The sequence below is a fragment of the Periophthalmus magnuspinnatus genome, chromosome 9 (assembly GCF_009829125.3).
Source record: "Periophthalmus magnuspinnatus isolate fPerMag1 chromosome 9, fPerMag1.2.pri, whole genome shotgun sequence".
NCBI lineage: Eukaryota > Metazoa > Chordata > Actinopteri > Gobiiformes > Gobiidae > Periophthalmus > Periophthalmus magnuspinnatus.
In genome coordinates, this window is record NC_047134.1 from 9506005 (window position 1) to 9521803 (window position 15799).

Genomic DNA, 15799 nt, shown 5'->3' on the forward strand with positions numbered 1-15799 from the left:
TAAATAGTCTACCACATGAAATGGGTGTTGCAATAAGTAATTAAAATGCAAAACAAAAGGTTATTAGTACTATCTGGACTTTACAAGTAGCATCCAAGTTTTATGATGTATTGCATTGTGTGTTATCTCCAGCAGAGGGCGATGGTAGACCATTAAACCAGTAGTCTACAGCTTTTCGCAATATTTTATAAAAAATCTTAACAAAACCATTATTAATGTTCTAACATTTTTATGAAAACGTACATTTTTAAATATTTTGTAAGACTTTCGCCAAACGTTCAACATAAGGTACAGTCCGGTCCAAAATAATAGCAAATAGGATCTTCATCAAAACTGTAAATCAGAACTACAAAAGAAGCTACAATTTTAATACTACTAGAACACAAAATAGCATAATAATTAAGTGTCACAATTTTGAATGTAAGGCACTGTTTTTTTCATTGATTCACACATAAATAAAAAAAAATGCAGCTAGCCATTTGTGGTGTAGGCATTCTTAGCACTAAAATTCTTGTCCATTGAAGGTGAGAATGCACAGAGGAACACCACCTAATGATATCATCAGGTGGACCAGAATGTTTTGAGTGCTGTTGACAAACTGCCTAAATATGTAGGATTACTAATAAATCTACACAGTGGTTAGTACAGTTACTTGAAGTTCTGCACATTTACTTGGATAACACTTGCATAAAATACTTCTCTGAGTAGTGTTCAGACACCATATTTTTACTCCTATGATTAGTAAGGCATGATTTACAGTGTAATAACAATACCCTTACTAGTACTAGTAAAAGTACTGGTTACTCCCACTATAGCTACAAGTGACAAAATCTTTACGTTGACAATGTTAAATGATTTGAACATTTGTGTTTCTTGAGTCGCTTTTTCAGATATTCCTGGGTAGACCAATGTTTATAGTCTATCTTTTGAAAATGCCAGATTTTGTGAATTATTTAATGTTTTGTCCATTCAATTAATTCAAAGTTCAAAATTATTATGAATCACTAAGTTACTCTTGCAATTACAAATACTTTTTTACTCTTACTTTTCTTGGACCACCACTTTGTACATTTACATGATTAATATTATTGTAGTAACGGTACTCTTACTTAAATACAGTTTTGACTTCTCTACCCACCCCTTAACATATGAATGAAACTTCAGGGATGTTTTTGATGAAAAAACAACATTATGGCATGGTTGAGCAAAAACAGCAGCAGGAAGGAGGTCTCTTGTTTAGTACAGGTCCTGGTCGTAGTCCTGGTCCAAAAGCTGGTTCATCTCTGAGATACTGTTGGCCAAATACGACGATAAATCCTCTACAAGACAGGGGATCAATCAGAGCAAAGAAAACAGGCCGCAGTCAATCAGAAAAGAGAGTATGGTCCTCTTAAATTCCATAACAATTGTAATGCTAATTTATTCATAATAACAAAACATTGAACATGATGTCACATTTATCTGGTGTTTTGGTTCTCAATACAATTCAATATGTCCATATACTGGGAATGAGAAAAACATGTACGTGTGCTCTGTCTGCAGGTTAAGGCACTGGCAACCCAGGTTCAGTTGTGATTGTTGTAGCCTTTTTTTTTTTGGCAATTTTTGTTAGGAAAAACATCTTTGAACAGGAATGCGAGGTTTAGACATGATTTATATTTTTAATTCCATCCTCAGACATAAATAAAAAAGGAAGACAATAGTGATAACTAGTATGCTAATACACACGTGGCCAAAATTGTTGGTACCCTTCGGTTAATGAAAGAAAAACTCACAATGGTCACAGAAATAACTTGAATCTGACAAAAGTAATAATATATAAAAATTCTATGAAATTTAACCAATGAAAGTCAGACCCTGTTTTTCAACCATGCTTCAACAGAATTACTTAAAAAAATAAACTCATGAAACAGGCCTGGACAAAAATGATGGTATCCCTAGAAAAGACTGAAAATAATGTCCATGGAGTGCGCTGTGCAATACATGTTCAAATGTTTGTACTGGTTTACCTCACCTACAACATTGCGACATGAAACTGTTAAATCTGAATAAATATTTGAATAAAGGCCTGTGAGTTTGATGATTAAAAAAGAGGGGAGTTACATTGAATAAAGGACTGTCTAGTTATTCCTAAACAAAAAGAAGAAATTATTATCATTAGAAATTATTATTGCAATAATAAGAATAATGTAAGAATGTCCGTTTCTGGTGTAAGCAAGAGGATCAAGAGACTAAAACATAAATTCTGAAGGGTTTAATGAGTTCCACACAGGTAAAGTGAACAATGAAGCAACAGACTCTACGGAAAGGATAGAAGAGAGTCTTGAGATGTGCATGTGACAGCTTTTATAAGGCCCCCCAATGTGTGTGTGTGTCTTCATATGGCCCACGCTGGTCTGCACAACATCTTAATGAGTTCAGGTGCATTCCATAGGTCTGCGCCCCCTGGTGGGAACGTGTCATTTACCTTAGCATTAGTAAATCGGGATACCAGTTTGTTGTAGTGCTGCACGGCTAGAAAATACTTTACAACAATAAGATGAAATTCACTGTCATGGCATAGAAGGTAAACAGCGCCCTCTACTGGCATTAAAGTGGTTTAGCCACAGATCAAATTAAACCTGGCCCAAATACTGAATCGTTAAACTGCAATATCCCACTTTATATACAACTAATGAGTGGTCTCTGGTTTATAGACTATGAATGTAAAAATGATATTGGTTACCTCTGTCTCTGTTATTACGTTTTCACAAGCCATATTTTGTTAACGTTATGAAGTAGGCACAATTGTTAAAAAAAATCACCTCGGAAGTTATATTTGCCTATTGATATTCAATCTAAACAGAAATAAACGCCTGCGACAACAACATCTTGACTTTTTTTTCTATTAAATAATAAATAATTAAAAATAACGTATGTAACGTACGTATCAGACGCACACAGACAGCGGTGGAAGTACGGTCTGTGGTGTAAGCCTGTCCCATTTCGGCAAGAAATGGGACAGGCTACACTACACTGAGGAGTGCCCATTCTTGTCCGGGTGCTTCGAACGATACTTAGGGGAGTACTTCAAAGGGTACCTTCGAACGGTGCATTTGGTGAATTGGGACACGACCATCGTGACGTGTGTCCACTAATTAGCATCACAGGTGTCTACAATCTTGTAATCAGTTAGTGGGCATCTATATAGGGCTACAGGTAGTCACTGTGCTGTTTGGTGACATGGTGTGTACCACACTCAACATGGGCCAGAGGAAGAAAAGGAAAGAGTTGTCTCAGGAGATTAGAAAGAAAATTATAGACAAGCATGTTAATGGTAAAGGCTATAGGACCATCTCTAAGCACCTTGATGTTCCTGTGACTACAGTTGCACATATTATTCAGAAGCTTAATATCCATGGGACTGTAGCCAACCTCACTGGAAGTGGCCACAGGAGGAAAATTGATGACAAATCAAAGAGACGGATAATACGAATGGTAACAAAAGAACCCAGAAAAACTTCTAAAGAGATTAAAGGTGAACTTCAAACTCAAGGAACATCAGTGTCAGATTGCACCATCCGTCGTTGTTTGAGCCATAGTGGACTTAATAGAAGATGAACAAGGAGGACACCATTGTTGAAAACAAATCATTAATAAAGCAGGATTGGAATTTGCCAAACTACATGTTAACAAGCCACAAAGCTTCTGGGAGAATGCCCTATGGGACAAAAATCTAACGTTTTGCCAAGGCACATCAGCTCTATGTTCACAGACGGAAAAATGAAGCAAATCAAGAAAAAAACACTGTCCCTACAGTGAAACATGGAGAAGGCTCTGTTATGTCCTAGGGCTGCTTTGCTGCATCTGGCACAGTGTGTCTTGAAACAGGGTTGTGCAGGGTACAATGAAATCTCAAGACTATCTAGACTAAGGATTCTAGAGAGAAATCTTGGTGTCAGTTCCAGGTCATGGGTCTTGCAACAGAATAATGACCCACAACTCACAGCTAAAAACACCCAAAAATGTCCAAGAGGAAAACATTGGACTATTCTAAAGTGGCCTTCTATGAGTATTTTCTATGACCTAAATCCTATTGAGCATCTTTGGAAGGAGCTGAAACATGCCGTCTGCAAAAGGCACCCCTCAAATCTGAGACAGCTGGAGCAGTTTGCTCATGAGGTGTGGGCCAAAATACCTGCTGAGAGGTGCAGAAGTCTCATTGACAGTTACAGGAATCATTTGATGCAGTGATTACCTCAAAAGGTTGTGCAACAAAATATTAAGTTAAGGGTACCATAATTTTTGTCCAGGCCTGTTTCATGAGTTTATATCTTTTATAATTCTCTTGAAGCATGGTCGAGAAGAAATGTCTGACTTTCATTGGTTAAATTTCATAGAATTTTTATTTATAATTACTTTTCTCATTCAAGTTATTTCTGTGACCATTGTGAGTTTTTCTTTCATTAACCGATGGGTACCAACAATTTTGTTCATGTGTGCAGGTGTGAGAACACCCATTAGGAGCCTGAACAATTATTCAAGAAATGACTCAGTTCACACTTTGTGTAGTTCAATAGATCTAGCTAACAAACAGTAGTTGTAAACAAATAGGTTTGTTAGTTTCTGTTTAGTTGTCTTCTCCATTCAGATAGATATACAGCAATATCTACTGGCAATCTGTCCAGAACGTCTTTACTATAAAAAAACAACAAAAAAACAACAACTTTCTGTCCAGTTGATAGAATCAATTTTTTCTTTTGCTATGGACCATACCTGGACAACAGAGGGATTTAACATACACAATCCTATGTTATTTTCATATTTCATAGAATTTGCAGTTAAACATATGTCTCTTGTTTGATGAATAAGGAACAAAAAGGCTAAAAGCTAGAAATCAGCTGGCTGGACCCGGAAGTGACTTCATCACTTAACTCTACCTTGTGTCATTATTCGTAGCTGGGCTGATGCCGACACTGTCCCCAGTTTATTTCGAGCGACACACTGATAGGTCCCCGCGTCCTGAAGTCCTGCCCGCTCAATCTGTAGCCAACTGGAGAGCTCAAACTTCAGAGGCCCACCCCTAGACTGGAACAGAGACAGGAAACACAAATGTAATAGTATTTCAGATGAAATTTGGATTTTTGTTAATAACCAAATCATTAACATTTACCTGTACAGAGAGGTGGGGGTCGTCTCCAGGTAGCGACCCCTCCTGGCCCTCCTTCCTCCACTCGACGGTCGCCGCAGGAAATGCATAAACCTCACACAAAAACAGCAGCAGAGAGCCTGAACTGTTCACCTGAGTCTGCGGAGGCACTTTTATAATGGGGACTACGAGAGGAAAGGGGGGGGGGGGATACAGGGAGAAAGGGGAGCGAGAGAGAAAGACAGTGGAGAGACAGAGGAGTGAGGGGAGAGAGAGGACAGAATGGGGGAGAGACGAGAGTAAGAAATAAAGAAAGAGATAGGGGATAAAGAAGACAGAGAGAAGAGAGGGCAAGAGAGAATACAGAGATGGGAGGAAGAAAAAGGGTGGGAAAAGAGAGAGAAAGAAAGCAAGGGAATAGAGAAGAAAGAGATATAGAATATATAGATAGAAAAAAGAGAGAATACAAAGAGGAGGGTGGATAGATAGAGGAGAGGGGAAGAATATGAATAAGGGGGAGGAGCGGGAGAGAGGGAGGATAGAGAGAAGAGGGAGAGGAGAAAGAAAGAGGGTGGGCAGAGAAATGAGAGGAGAGTGAGAAAGAAAGTGGTTGGAGAGATGAACGAGAGAGGGAGAAAAAGGGTGGGGGTTGTAGAAAAAGAGAGAGGGAGTATTCATTAAGTGATAATGTAATTACATGATATAGACACATAATACTTAAGGGGCCCATACTACGCTATTTTTTAATCTATGTTATAATGTTGTTCACACATTATTTAACATTTAACACATTTAACAGTTATTTTCTCAAGCTGAAAACACTGTTCCACTTGTCATGTCATGTGATAATACAGGAAGTGCTCCACTGTGTTTTTAAACTCCAGACACCTTCACTAGAATCATTTGGATCATTTCAGCCCTGGAAATCCCCATCTCTACTGAACTAAAGGTAAAAGGAGTTGTTAACTTGAAAACTACCACATCATGACATCACAAGGTGGAACAGAACATTCTAAGCTTTGGAGATGTACACAGACTAATGATAAAGGATGAGTCAAAAATGTGTGAATGAAACAAAAAACAACTCCAGGTCTGTTTTTGATTATGTAACAACATGGCGTAAATCTCACAAGAGTCATATTTGCATAATATAATTTAACATAAAGTTTTAACAGTAAACATTGTACAAGTCTAGATAATCTGAGTCTGGTTTAGTCCAAAGTCTAAACCAGGTCTAAACCAGGTCTTGGCATGGTCCTGTTTGTGCTGTGTTCAAGGCTTCATTAAGTGTGGGATTTGTGAGGTTCAAACACACAGGCATTGTCTGTGCTCACACCACGCCTTTTCACCTTCACATCAGAGTCCTTGTTTTAGCCCCAGGTCCAGGCTAAACCATGAACTGCCCTTATAAAAGCCCTTCTCATACAATCACAAACACAAGGAAATAAGGCTAACAGCCATTTAAATACCTCTCCAAAGCCCTGAGACTCAGGAGAGAGGGAGTAATGGAGCAGATTGTGAAGGGGCATTAGCGAATGTTGACAATAGTTTTGCCATTATTCTTTAATGGTTTGATAATAGAGCTTGATTATAGCAGCGAATACATGAGGCTCTGTTTGTGGTATTTGCTTCAATCCACCAGAAGAGAGCGCTCTATAGTAAATTAATAAAGGGTTTGTATTATGTGTTATTTATGCTTTTTAATTTGGTCACTTAGGTCGTTTTTACACTGCCCTAGTTAGGTCATGTCTGTGTAATCCCTCAGTCATCCAGGTATGATGCATAGCAAAAGAAAAATCCAATTCTATCAACTGGACAGAAGTTTCAGATTGAAGACATTTAGCACCTCTCTGTCTGCGCAGGTGAGCCTGTCTCTGTATGTGCAGGTGCGTCTGTCTCTGTCTGCACGGGTGAGCCTGTCTCTGTATGTGCAGATGAGTCTGTCTCTGTCTGCACGGGTGAGCCTGTCTCTGTATGCGCAGGTGAGTCTGTTTCTGTCTGCACAGGTGAGCCTGTCTCTGCACGACATGCTATGCAACTAATGCTATCAACCAGTGAAGGTGAGTGGGCTTTTAAACATGGATGAGCAGGGCTCTCCGCATTAATTACAATAGGAGTCTATTTTTGAGAGACACCAGGGACAACTGCTGCCTTTTCGCTTAGTAAATGAATAGCTATGGTGTGAACACATGGTCTGGCATGTGCAGCTTCAAAATCGGTAACACAACAGCACAGCACTGCTCTGAGTCTGAGCGTCAAACCACTACAAAACCGCTCTGGGCTAGCAGCTGGGCTCTGAGAGAGGCATTATGCATGAATTAAACAAACAAATCTCTAGAACATTATTTAAGCTTTTTGATAAAAAGAAAAGAAGTTTAGTATTTAGTATGGGGGCTTTAAAATACCTTTTCATACCTTTTCATTTTATCTAACTGGATGATTTAAGAAATCCAGAAAACAATATTTGGGTATGAGTTAGTACCATCTGATTCTGGGTTTGAGCCAAGTGTAGTTTGTTTGTTGTCCAGACCCTGGTCCAGACCTGGTTCAGATTTGGTCCAGACTTGGTACAGACCTGGTTCAAACCTGGTCCAGACTGAGAGGAAGTGTCGGGTGTTTTTTCAGCTGATTCTGACGTTTTTAGAGGCATTTCCTGCAGCAAAGCATGATGGGAATGCACCCCAGCTGGAGACAGGCCCCTGTTAAAATCTACTCCATCTAAACCAGACCTGGTTTATGGAGTCCAGAGGAGCCCTGGTCCAGTCTATGAAGCCTAATATAAAACAGATATGATTTTGAATAAACTGTGTCTGCTCTGTTTGACGAGGGCTCTTTTGTGGTTTATTTGTGAGCAGGAGCTGGTTTATAGCTCTAGAGGTATTTTAAGTGCCCTCTTTGTCTAACTGGGGCTGTCTCCATGGTAACGGCATGCACATAGTTGTTCTTAGCATTAACGTGACGGCACAACTCTGTTCCGCTCCGGTCTCAAAAAGTTGTGAAAAGTGCTTTTAAACTTGTCATGGTGAATAATTAAGACGCTCAGAATGCATAAGGTAAGTGGTGAATAAAAAAAAAAATTAAATGAACTAGTATGATCCCGGGGGAGGTTGGAGACATGGACTCCGAGTGGGCCATGTTCTCCACCTCTATTGTTGATGCGGCTGCTCGTAGCTGTGGTCGTAAGGTCTGTGGTGCTTGTCGCGGCGGCAATCCCCGAACCCGGTGGTGGACACCGGAAGTAAGGGATGCCGTCAAGCTGAAGAAGGAGTCCTATCGAGCCTTGTTGGCTCGTGGGACTCCTGAGGCAGCTGATGAGTACCGGCAGGCCAAGCGTGCCGCGGCTCGGGCAGTCACAGAGGCAAAAACTCGGGGTTGGGAGGAGTTCGGGGAGGCCATGGAGGAGGACTATCGGACGGCCTCAAAGAGATTCTGGCAAACCGTCCGACGCCTCAGGAGGGGAAAGCAGTGCTTCACCAACACTGTTTACAGTGCGGGTGGAGAGCTGCTGACCTCGACTGGGGATGTTGTCGGGCGGTGGAAGGAATACTTTGAGGATCTCCTCAATCCCACTGTCACGTCTTCCGAGGAGGAAGCAGAAACTGGGGACCCAGAGGCGGACTCGTCCATCACCCTGGCTGAAGTCACTGAGGTGGTTGGCAAGCTCCTCGGTGGCAAGGCTCCGGGGGTGGATGAGATCCGTCCTGAGTACCTCAAGTCTCTGGATGTTGTGGGACTGTCTTGGCTGACACGTCTCTGCAACATCGCGTGGCGGTCGGGGACAGTACCTGTGGAATGGCAGACCGGGGTGGTGGTCCCTCTGTATAAAAAGGGGGACCGGAGGGTGTGTTCCAATTACAGGGGAATCACACTCCTCAGCCTTCCCGGTAAGGTCTATTCCAGGGTGCTGGAGAGGAGAATCCGACCGATAGTCGAACCTCGGATTCAGGAAGAGCAGTGTGGTTTTCGTCCTGGTCATGGAACACTGGACCAGCTCTATACTCTCCATCGGGTCCTCGAGGGCTCATGGGAGTATGCCCAACCAGTCCACATGTGTTTTGTGGATCTGGAGAAGGCATTCGACCGTGTCCCTCGTGGTGTCCTTTGGGGGGTGCTCTGGGAGTATGGGGTCCGGGGCTCTTTGCTAAGGGCTGTCCGGTCCCTGTATGACCGGAGCAGGAGCTGTGTTCGCATTGCCGGCAGTAAGTCAGACCTGTTCCCAGTGCATGTTGGACTCCGCCAGGGCTGCCCTTTGTCACCGGTTCTGTTCATTATATTTATGGACAGAATTTCTAGGCGCAGTCAGGGGCCGGAGGGGGCCTGGTTTGGGAACCACAGGATTTCATCTCTGCTGTTTGCAGATGATGTTGTCCTGATGGCTTCTTCGAGCCAGGACCTGCAGCAGGCACTGGGGCGGTTTGCAGCCGAGTGTGAAGCGGCTGGGATGAGAATCAGCTCCTCCAAATCCGAGGCCATGGTTCTCGACCGGAAAAAGGTGGTTTGCTCCCTCCGGGTGGGTGGTGAGTCTCTGCCCCAAGTGGAGGAGTTCAAGTATCTCGGGGTCTTGTTCACGAGTGAGGGAAGGATGGAGCGTGAGATTGACAGGCGGATCGGTGCAGCGTCTGCAGTGATGCGGTCGCTGTATCGGTCCGTTGTGGTAAAGAAGGAGCTGAGCCGGAAGGCGAAGCTCTCGATTTACCGGTCAATCTACGTTCCTACCCTCACCTATGGTCATGAGCTTTGGGTAATGACCGAAAGGACAAGATCGCGGATACAAGCGGCTGAAATGGGCTTCCTCCGCAGAGTGGCCGGGCGCACCCTTAGGGATAGGGTGAGGAGCTCGGTCACACGGGAGGAGCTCGGAGTAGAGCCGCTGCTCCTACACGTTGAGAGGAACCAGCTGAGGTGGCTCGGGCATCTGCTCAGGATGCCTCCTGGACGCCTCCCTAGGGAGGTGTTCTGGGCATGTCCCACCGGGAGGAGGCCCCGGGGAAGACCCAGGACACGCTGGAGGGACTATGTCTCTCGGCTGGCCTGGGAACGCCTTGGGGTCCCACCGGAGGAGCTGGAGGACGTGTCCGGGGTGAGGGAAGTCTGGGAGTCCCTGCTTAGACTGCTGCCCCCGCGACCCGGCCCCGGATAAGCGGAAGAAAATGGATGGATGGATGGAGTATGGTTTTTCACATTTTAATACATTCATACATCCATCCATTTTCTTCCGCTTATCTGGGGCCGGGTCGCGGGGCCAGCAGACTAAGCAGGGACTCCCAGACTTCCCTCTCCTCAGACACGTCCTCCAGCTTCCCCGGGCCTCCTCCTGGTGGGACATGCCCGGAACACCTCCCTAGAGAGGCGTCCAGGAGGCATCCTGAGCAGATGCCCAAGCCACCTCAACTGGTTCCTCTCGACGTGTAGGAGCAGCGGCTCTACTCTGAGCTCCTCCTCTGTGACCGAGCTCCTCATCCTATTCGTAAGGGAAGCCCATTTCGGCCGCTTGTATCCGCGATCTTGTCCTTTCAGCCATTAGCCAGAGCTCATGACCATAGGTGAGGGTAGGAACGTAGATTGACCGGTAAATCGAGAGCTTTGCCTTCCGGCTCAGCTCCTTCTTTACCACAACAGAACGATATAGTGACTGCATCACTGCAGACACTGCACCAATCCACCATTCTTCCCTCACTCGTGAACAAGACCCCGAGATACTTGAACTCCTGCGCTTGAGGAAAAGACTCACCACCCACCCGGAGAGGGCAAGCCACCTTTTTCCGGTCGAGAACCGTGGCCTCCGATTTGGAGGAACTGATTCTCACCCCAGCCGCTTCACACTCGACTACAAACCACCCCAGGGCCTGCTGCAGGACAACATCCAGCCACTGGCTGCGCATAGAAATTCTGTCCATAAATATAATAAACACAACCGGTGACAAAGGGCAGCCCTGGCGGAGTCCAACATGCACCGGGAACAGGTCTGACTTACTGCCAGCAATGCGAAGACAGCTCCTGCTCCGGTCATACAGGGACCGGACAGCCCTTAGCAAAGGGCCCCGGACCCCATACTCCCGGAGCACCCCCCAAAGGACACCACGAGGGAAACGGTCGAATGCCTTCTTCAGATTCACAAATGTGGACTGGTTGGGCAAACTCCTATGAACCCTCGAGGACCCGATGGAGAGTATAGAGCTGGTCCAGTGTTCCGAGACCGGGATGAAAACCACACTGCTCCTCCTGAATCCAAGGTTCGACTATCGGTCGGATTCTCCTCTCCAGTACCCTGGAATAGACTTTACCGGGAAGGCTGAGGAGTGTGATTCCCCTGTAATTGGAACACCCTCCGGTCCCCCTTCTCATACAGAGAAGGGGGACCGGTCTGCCAATCCAGTTGCACTGTCCCCAACAGCCACGCAATGTTGTTTTTAAGACAATGCCTTTAAATAAAGCTGAGCTGTCCTGATGTAGCGTGTCCTTGTATGTGACTAAGGATCTGTCTGCATTCTGTCTCTGTCTACTGCATCTCACCCGTTTTGCAGGGTCCTTTCCCTTTGACTCTGAGCAGAAGATTGAAGAAGGCTGCCTCCCTGAACTCACACCTGGAACACAGCACATGGAAAGGGTACAAACCAATCATATAATCTATCTACAGGCACTAGAGTAAAACATTTTACCATAAAGGTCCTATATTACACAAAATTTACTTTGAGCTTTATATGTGTTAGAATGTTGTTACCTCCTCAAAAACATGCCCAGAGTTGTGCTTTGTTTCATTCACACATGTTTGAGTAATCCTGCATTATTACTCTGTCTATATTTCAATTCTAGGACTGAAATGATCCAAATGATTCTAGTAAAGGTGTTTGGAGTTTAAAAACACAGTGGAGCATTTCCTGTATCACAAGGTGGAACAGATTGTTTTCTATTTGAGAGAAGAACTCACCCAAAATATGCAGGATTTCTATGTTAAACATGGGTGAATGAAGCAAAACACAACTCTAGGTCTGTTTGTGATGAGGAAACAACATTATAACATGGATCAGAAACGAGAATTCTTAAGTAAGAGTTACAACCATTACATAATAGTAATATTAAAAAAGAATAATATTACCCAAGTAGCAGGAATAGGTAGTGGTACAAGTAAAAAGTACTTGGAGAAATTATTACTCCCGTAAGAGTAACTGTAGTAACTGTCGAGGAGGAGATTTTTAAATTGAAGTTAAATAATGCACAAAGTCTGGGCCAATGCAATCTCTGGCCTATATTTTGCATACATTACTCATAAGCAAATGTTTGTAAAATATAGGCTACTATAATGTTTTTTGTAAATTTTACTTTTGCCTTTCAGTAAACAGTATACAAAAAGAAACCACTCCAACCCTATGAAAAATAAATAAATAAATAAACAACAACAAACAAAACAATCCCCACTTTGAATACTACAAGAATTCTGCAGTGTGTTTAAAGACTGACCTGTTCCTGTAGGTGTTGCCATCACTGCCACACAGCGCCTCCTGCTGGTCACACACACACAGCAGCTCATCCTGGTCGTCTGCTGAGCGCGCTCCAGGGCGAGGATCCACAGCACACCTGGATTTAGCACAACAGTGTGACAACGTTGTGATGATCTTGTCGACATATGGGATATTTACAAAGATGGGACAAGATCTCATGAGACAAAATTACCACAATACTCACTGTGTGAGATTTTTTTCTGCGAGTTGTTTTTACATTAAGACAAAAAATAGTTAGTTAAATGAGTTAGTTATGAAGCTTTAGTTACAAAATGCTATAATGACAAAAAAAAAAAAAAAATCTAAAATAAATGAATAAATTGTGAGGCCAAAATAGTGAACTGGATTGAAAATTTAGTCGTCTCATTCTCGTGGACTCAATCTCCTCTCTCGTCTTGTCTTGTGGGCATTGGCTCTTGTCTCATCAACACAATGTGATGCTGTATGCTGTGTAATTCTTCCAACCAGTAAGCTTGAATTATTTTCTGGAATCTATATTGTGATATTTCTAAAGGAATGTAACAATAATTGTGATACTGCACAATATACTTATAAAATACTGCATACATTTCTGGAGTATTTCTGGGAAATTTGTCAGGTTAGTCCTAACCGCCCTTCTCCTCTGTTGGGTCACCATTTAATTAACTTGATCCGTGATTGTGCTGTTTTGTTTGAAAAGGCATCACTGTTCCTTGTTTAGAGTGTGTCATCCCAGAGAAATGATCATGTGTGCCAAGATCTTACTGATCTTCATTCCAAGGATTTTTGGGATAACAGCTGGTGAGACACACACTGATTGTGTCCTTTGTCAGTAAATAGTAAATGGTCACATTTTTATATAGTACTTTTCTTCAAGGCACTCAAAGCTTTTTTTTACATCAAGGAACCACTAACCCCCCCACTCACTCCCATGCTCCCAGTATCTGGTTAAGTGTCTTGCCCAAGGACAGTCATCTGTGGGAGCTGGAATCACACCACCAACCTGTGGGTCGGTGGATCTGACCACTCAACCAGACCTTTATGTCATGAATGGGATTCGAGACGCCAACTTTCAGATCAGTGGACAAACACCAACTGAGCAACTGTGCCCGGTTGGTACAGTCTGTCTATATTTCCAAAGCTCAAAATGCTCCGTTTCACCTTGTGAAGTCATGAAGTGGTAGTTTTAAGTTTAAGTTTAAATTTTAAGTTAACAGCTACCTTTCACTTTTTGTTCATTAGTTTGGCAATTCTAGGGCTAAAATTATCCAAATGATTCCAGTGAAGGTATGTGGAGTTTAAAAACAAAATTAAATTGAATTTTGTGTTTTAAACATGTGCGAATGAAACCAAATACAATTCCAGGTATGCTTTTGATGAGGAAACAACATTACAACATAGACCAGAAAATAGCCATATAGGTCATTTACATGTTACATTCTGCTATTTATTTATTGCAGCATAAAAATATTGTAAATTTAGAATATATTTTGGGGGATAATTCTGATTTATGGTTTCAATGTTATACCTGTGTTATACCTGCTTAGACTGCTGCCCCCGCGACCCGGCCCCGGATAAGCGGAAGAAAATGGATGGATGTTATAGTATAGTGTCTATATTTACTTCAGCAATATATTGCACTTCAAAATTTGTTACCTTACATTTATAGCAGCAATGGCCCTGTCTCACCTCATGCCGGTGCCGCAAAGTCCGTGCAGTCTCGGCTCGGGTCCTGGGTCACAGCTCTGTCCCAGAATGTTCCCACACTCCTCACAACACCCACAGACCCCCTGCACCACCCCTGCCCGGCAGCCCACAGCAGGAGGGCAGAGGTGGGGGTCGCAGGGGGGGCAGCCAGGGGCCAAGTTCTGCTCTGCTCCTGGGTCCATGGAGTCCGGGGATGGGTCTAAGATAGGGTCCGAGGACGGTTCCAGGGTGGAGCTCGGAAAAGTCCAGACCAGGTGTAAACTCCAAACAAGGATCAACACAGACTGCATGATGATCTGAACCAGATCTAAATCAGATTTGAAGATGAGCCAGATCCAGACCAAGAATGGACCCGTTCTGAATAACCAAGTATCCTAAAAAACAGGAATGGGACTAAAATGAATCAGCTTTAGTCCAAACCTTTAGTTGCCAGAAAGACAAACCAACTTTAAACAAGGGCTAACCTAGGACTTTATCAGAAGTACACCAGATCTAACTCAGGCCTACATAAACGAGGACTCAGCCAAGTCTGAACAACCAAGGAAAAACAAGGAATGTCTGGGACTACAATGAACCAGATTTAGACCAAGGCCAGACTACATTTGAAGAATCGAGTAAAAAAATGTACTGGTACTAAACAGAACCAGAACCATTTGAAATACGTCCAAATGAGAACTACGATAATCCAGGACTGTACTCAAAGACAGAACCTAAACCACAGAATCTTAACCAACTTTAAACAAAGACTAATTAGGACTTTATCAGAATTATACCAGGTGTAACAGTCTAACACAGGTCTACATAAACTAGGACTAATCTAGGACTAATTGAGACTAAATAAAAAAGGACTAAACTAAAAATAGCACTAAACCGGGACTAAACCAGATCCAAAGTACGAATAACCAGGACTAACTCAGCCTATATGTCCTGACAGTGTAATAATAGTTTATGGATATGACATAAACACGTGTCTCTGGATTCTGACCAATCAGCTTCGAGCAGCTGATCAACAGAAAATTACTGTTTTCATTTGCGCCCTTTATTTACGACAACGTAGTTTCACGTAACCACGGTTATGGTTTTACAAAAATCGTTTAGGTCCAACACAATCAAAGATTTTTTAATTTAATCGAGGAAAAATATGTGAAACATGTCTAAAAACGTCTCTGTAATCCCCCCTGTTAAATCTAAGTGCTTTTTTCCACTTATAGTTTACCTGAGAATCTCTTTACCTCCAAAATATAAATAAATAAATAAAGTAAAATTAATTATCCACAAAAGTCCGAACCGCGGCGGAATCAGGCGGAAAAAGCCGAAGGGTAAAGTCCCGTAAAATCCTGCAGAACCGAGCGCAGACCTAGACCGGGATTTGCGCCCACAGACTCGGGGTCCGGAGAGGAAGACGCGGTTGTGATGGTGATCTGACATGGGAGACGTTTAAGTGAAGCAGCAGCTGTGTCAAAACGAGAGAGAGGACGCAACGAGA

The 15799-nt window shown here is 43.1% G+C and overlaps 1 protein-coding gene across 1 annotated transcript; it reads right to left on the reverse strand.

Moving 5' to 3' along the window:
- Window positions 1–1057: 1057 nt before the first annotated feature.
- LOC117376051 (kazal-type serine protease inhibitor domain-containing protein 1-like) lies at window positions 1058–15596 on the reverse strand. Its single transcript, XM_033972456.2, has 7 exons — window positions 15530–15596; window positions 14296–14687; window positions 12587–12703; window positions 11642–11712; window positions 5153–5313; window positions 4920–5067; window positions 1058–1319 (listed from the first exon to the last, which is right to left on the reverse strand). The coding sequence occupies exons 2-7, from the start codon at window positions 14601–14603 to the stop codon at window positions 1237–1239; spliced, it is 888 nt and encodes a 295-aa protein (XP_033828347.1). The 5' UTR covers window positions 14604–14687; window positions 15530–15596; the 3' UTR covers window positions 1058–1236.
- Window positions 15597–15799: the final 203 nt, after the last annotated feature.

Coding starts and splice junctions, on each gene's coding strand:
- LOC117376051 (XM_033972456.2), bottom strand. CDS start 14,603: ATGCAGTCTGTGTTGATCCTTGTTTGGAGTTTACACCTGGTCTGGACT. Junction 12,704..14,295: donor CTTTGCGGCACCGGCATGAG/GTGAGACAGGGC, acceptor TGCTAAATCCAG/GTGTGCTGTGGATCCTCGCC. Junction 5,068..5,152: donor ACCCCCACCTCTCTGTACAG/GTAAATGTTAAT, acceptor TCTCTGTTCCAG/TCTAGGGGTGGGCCTCTGAA.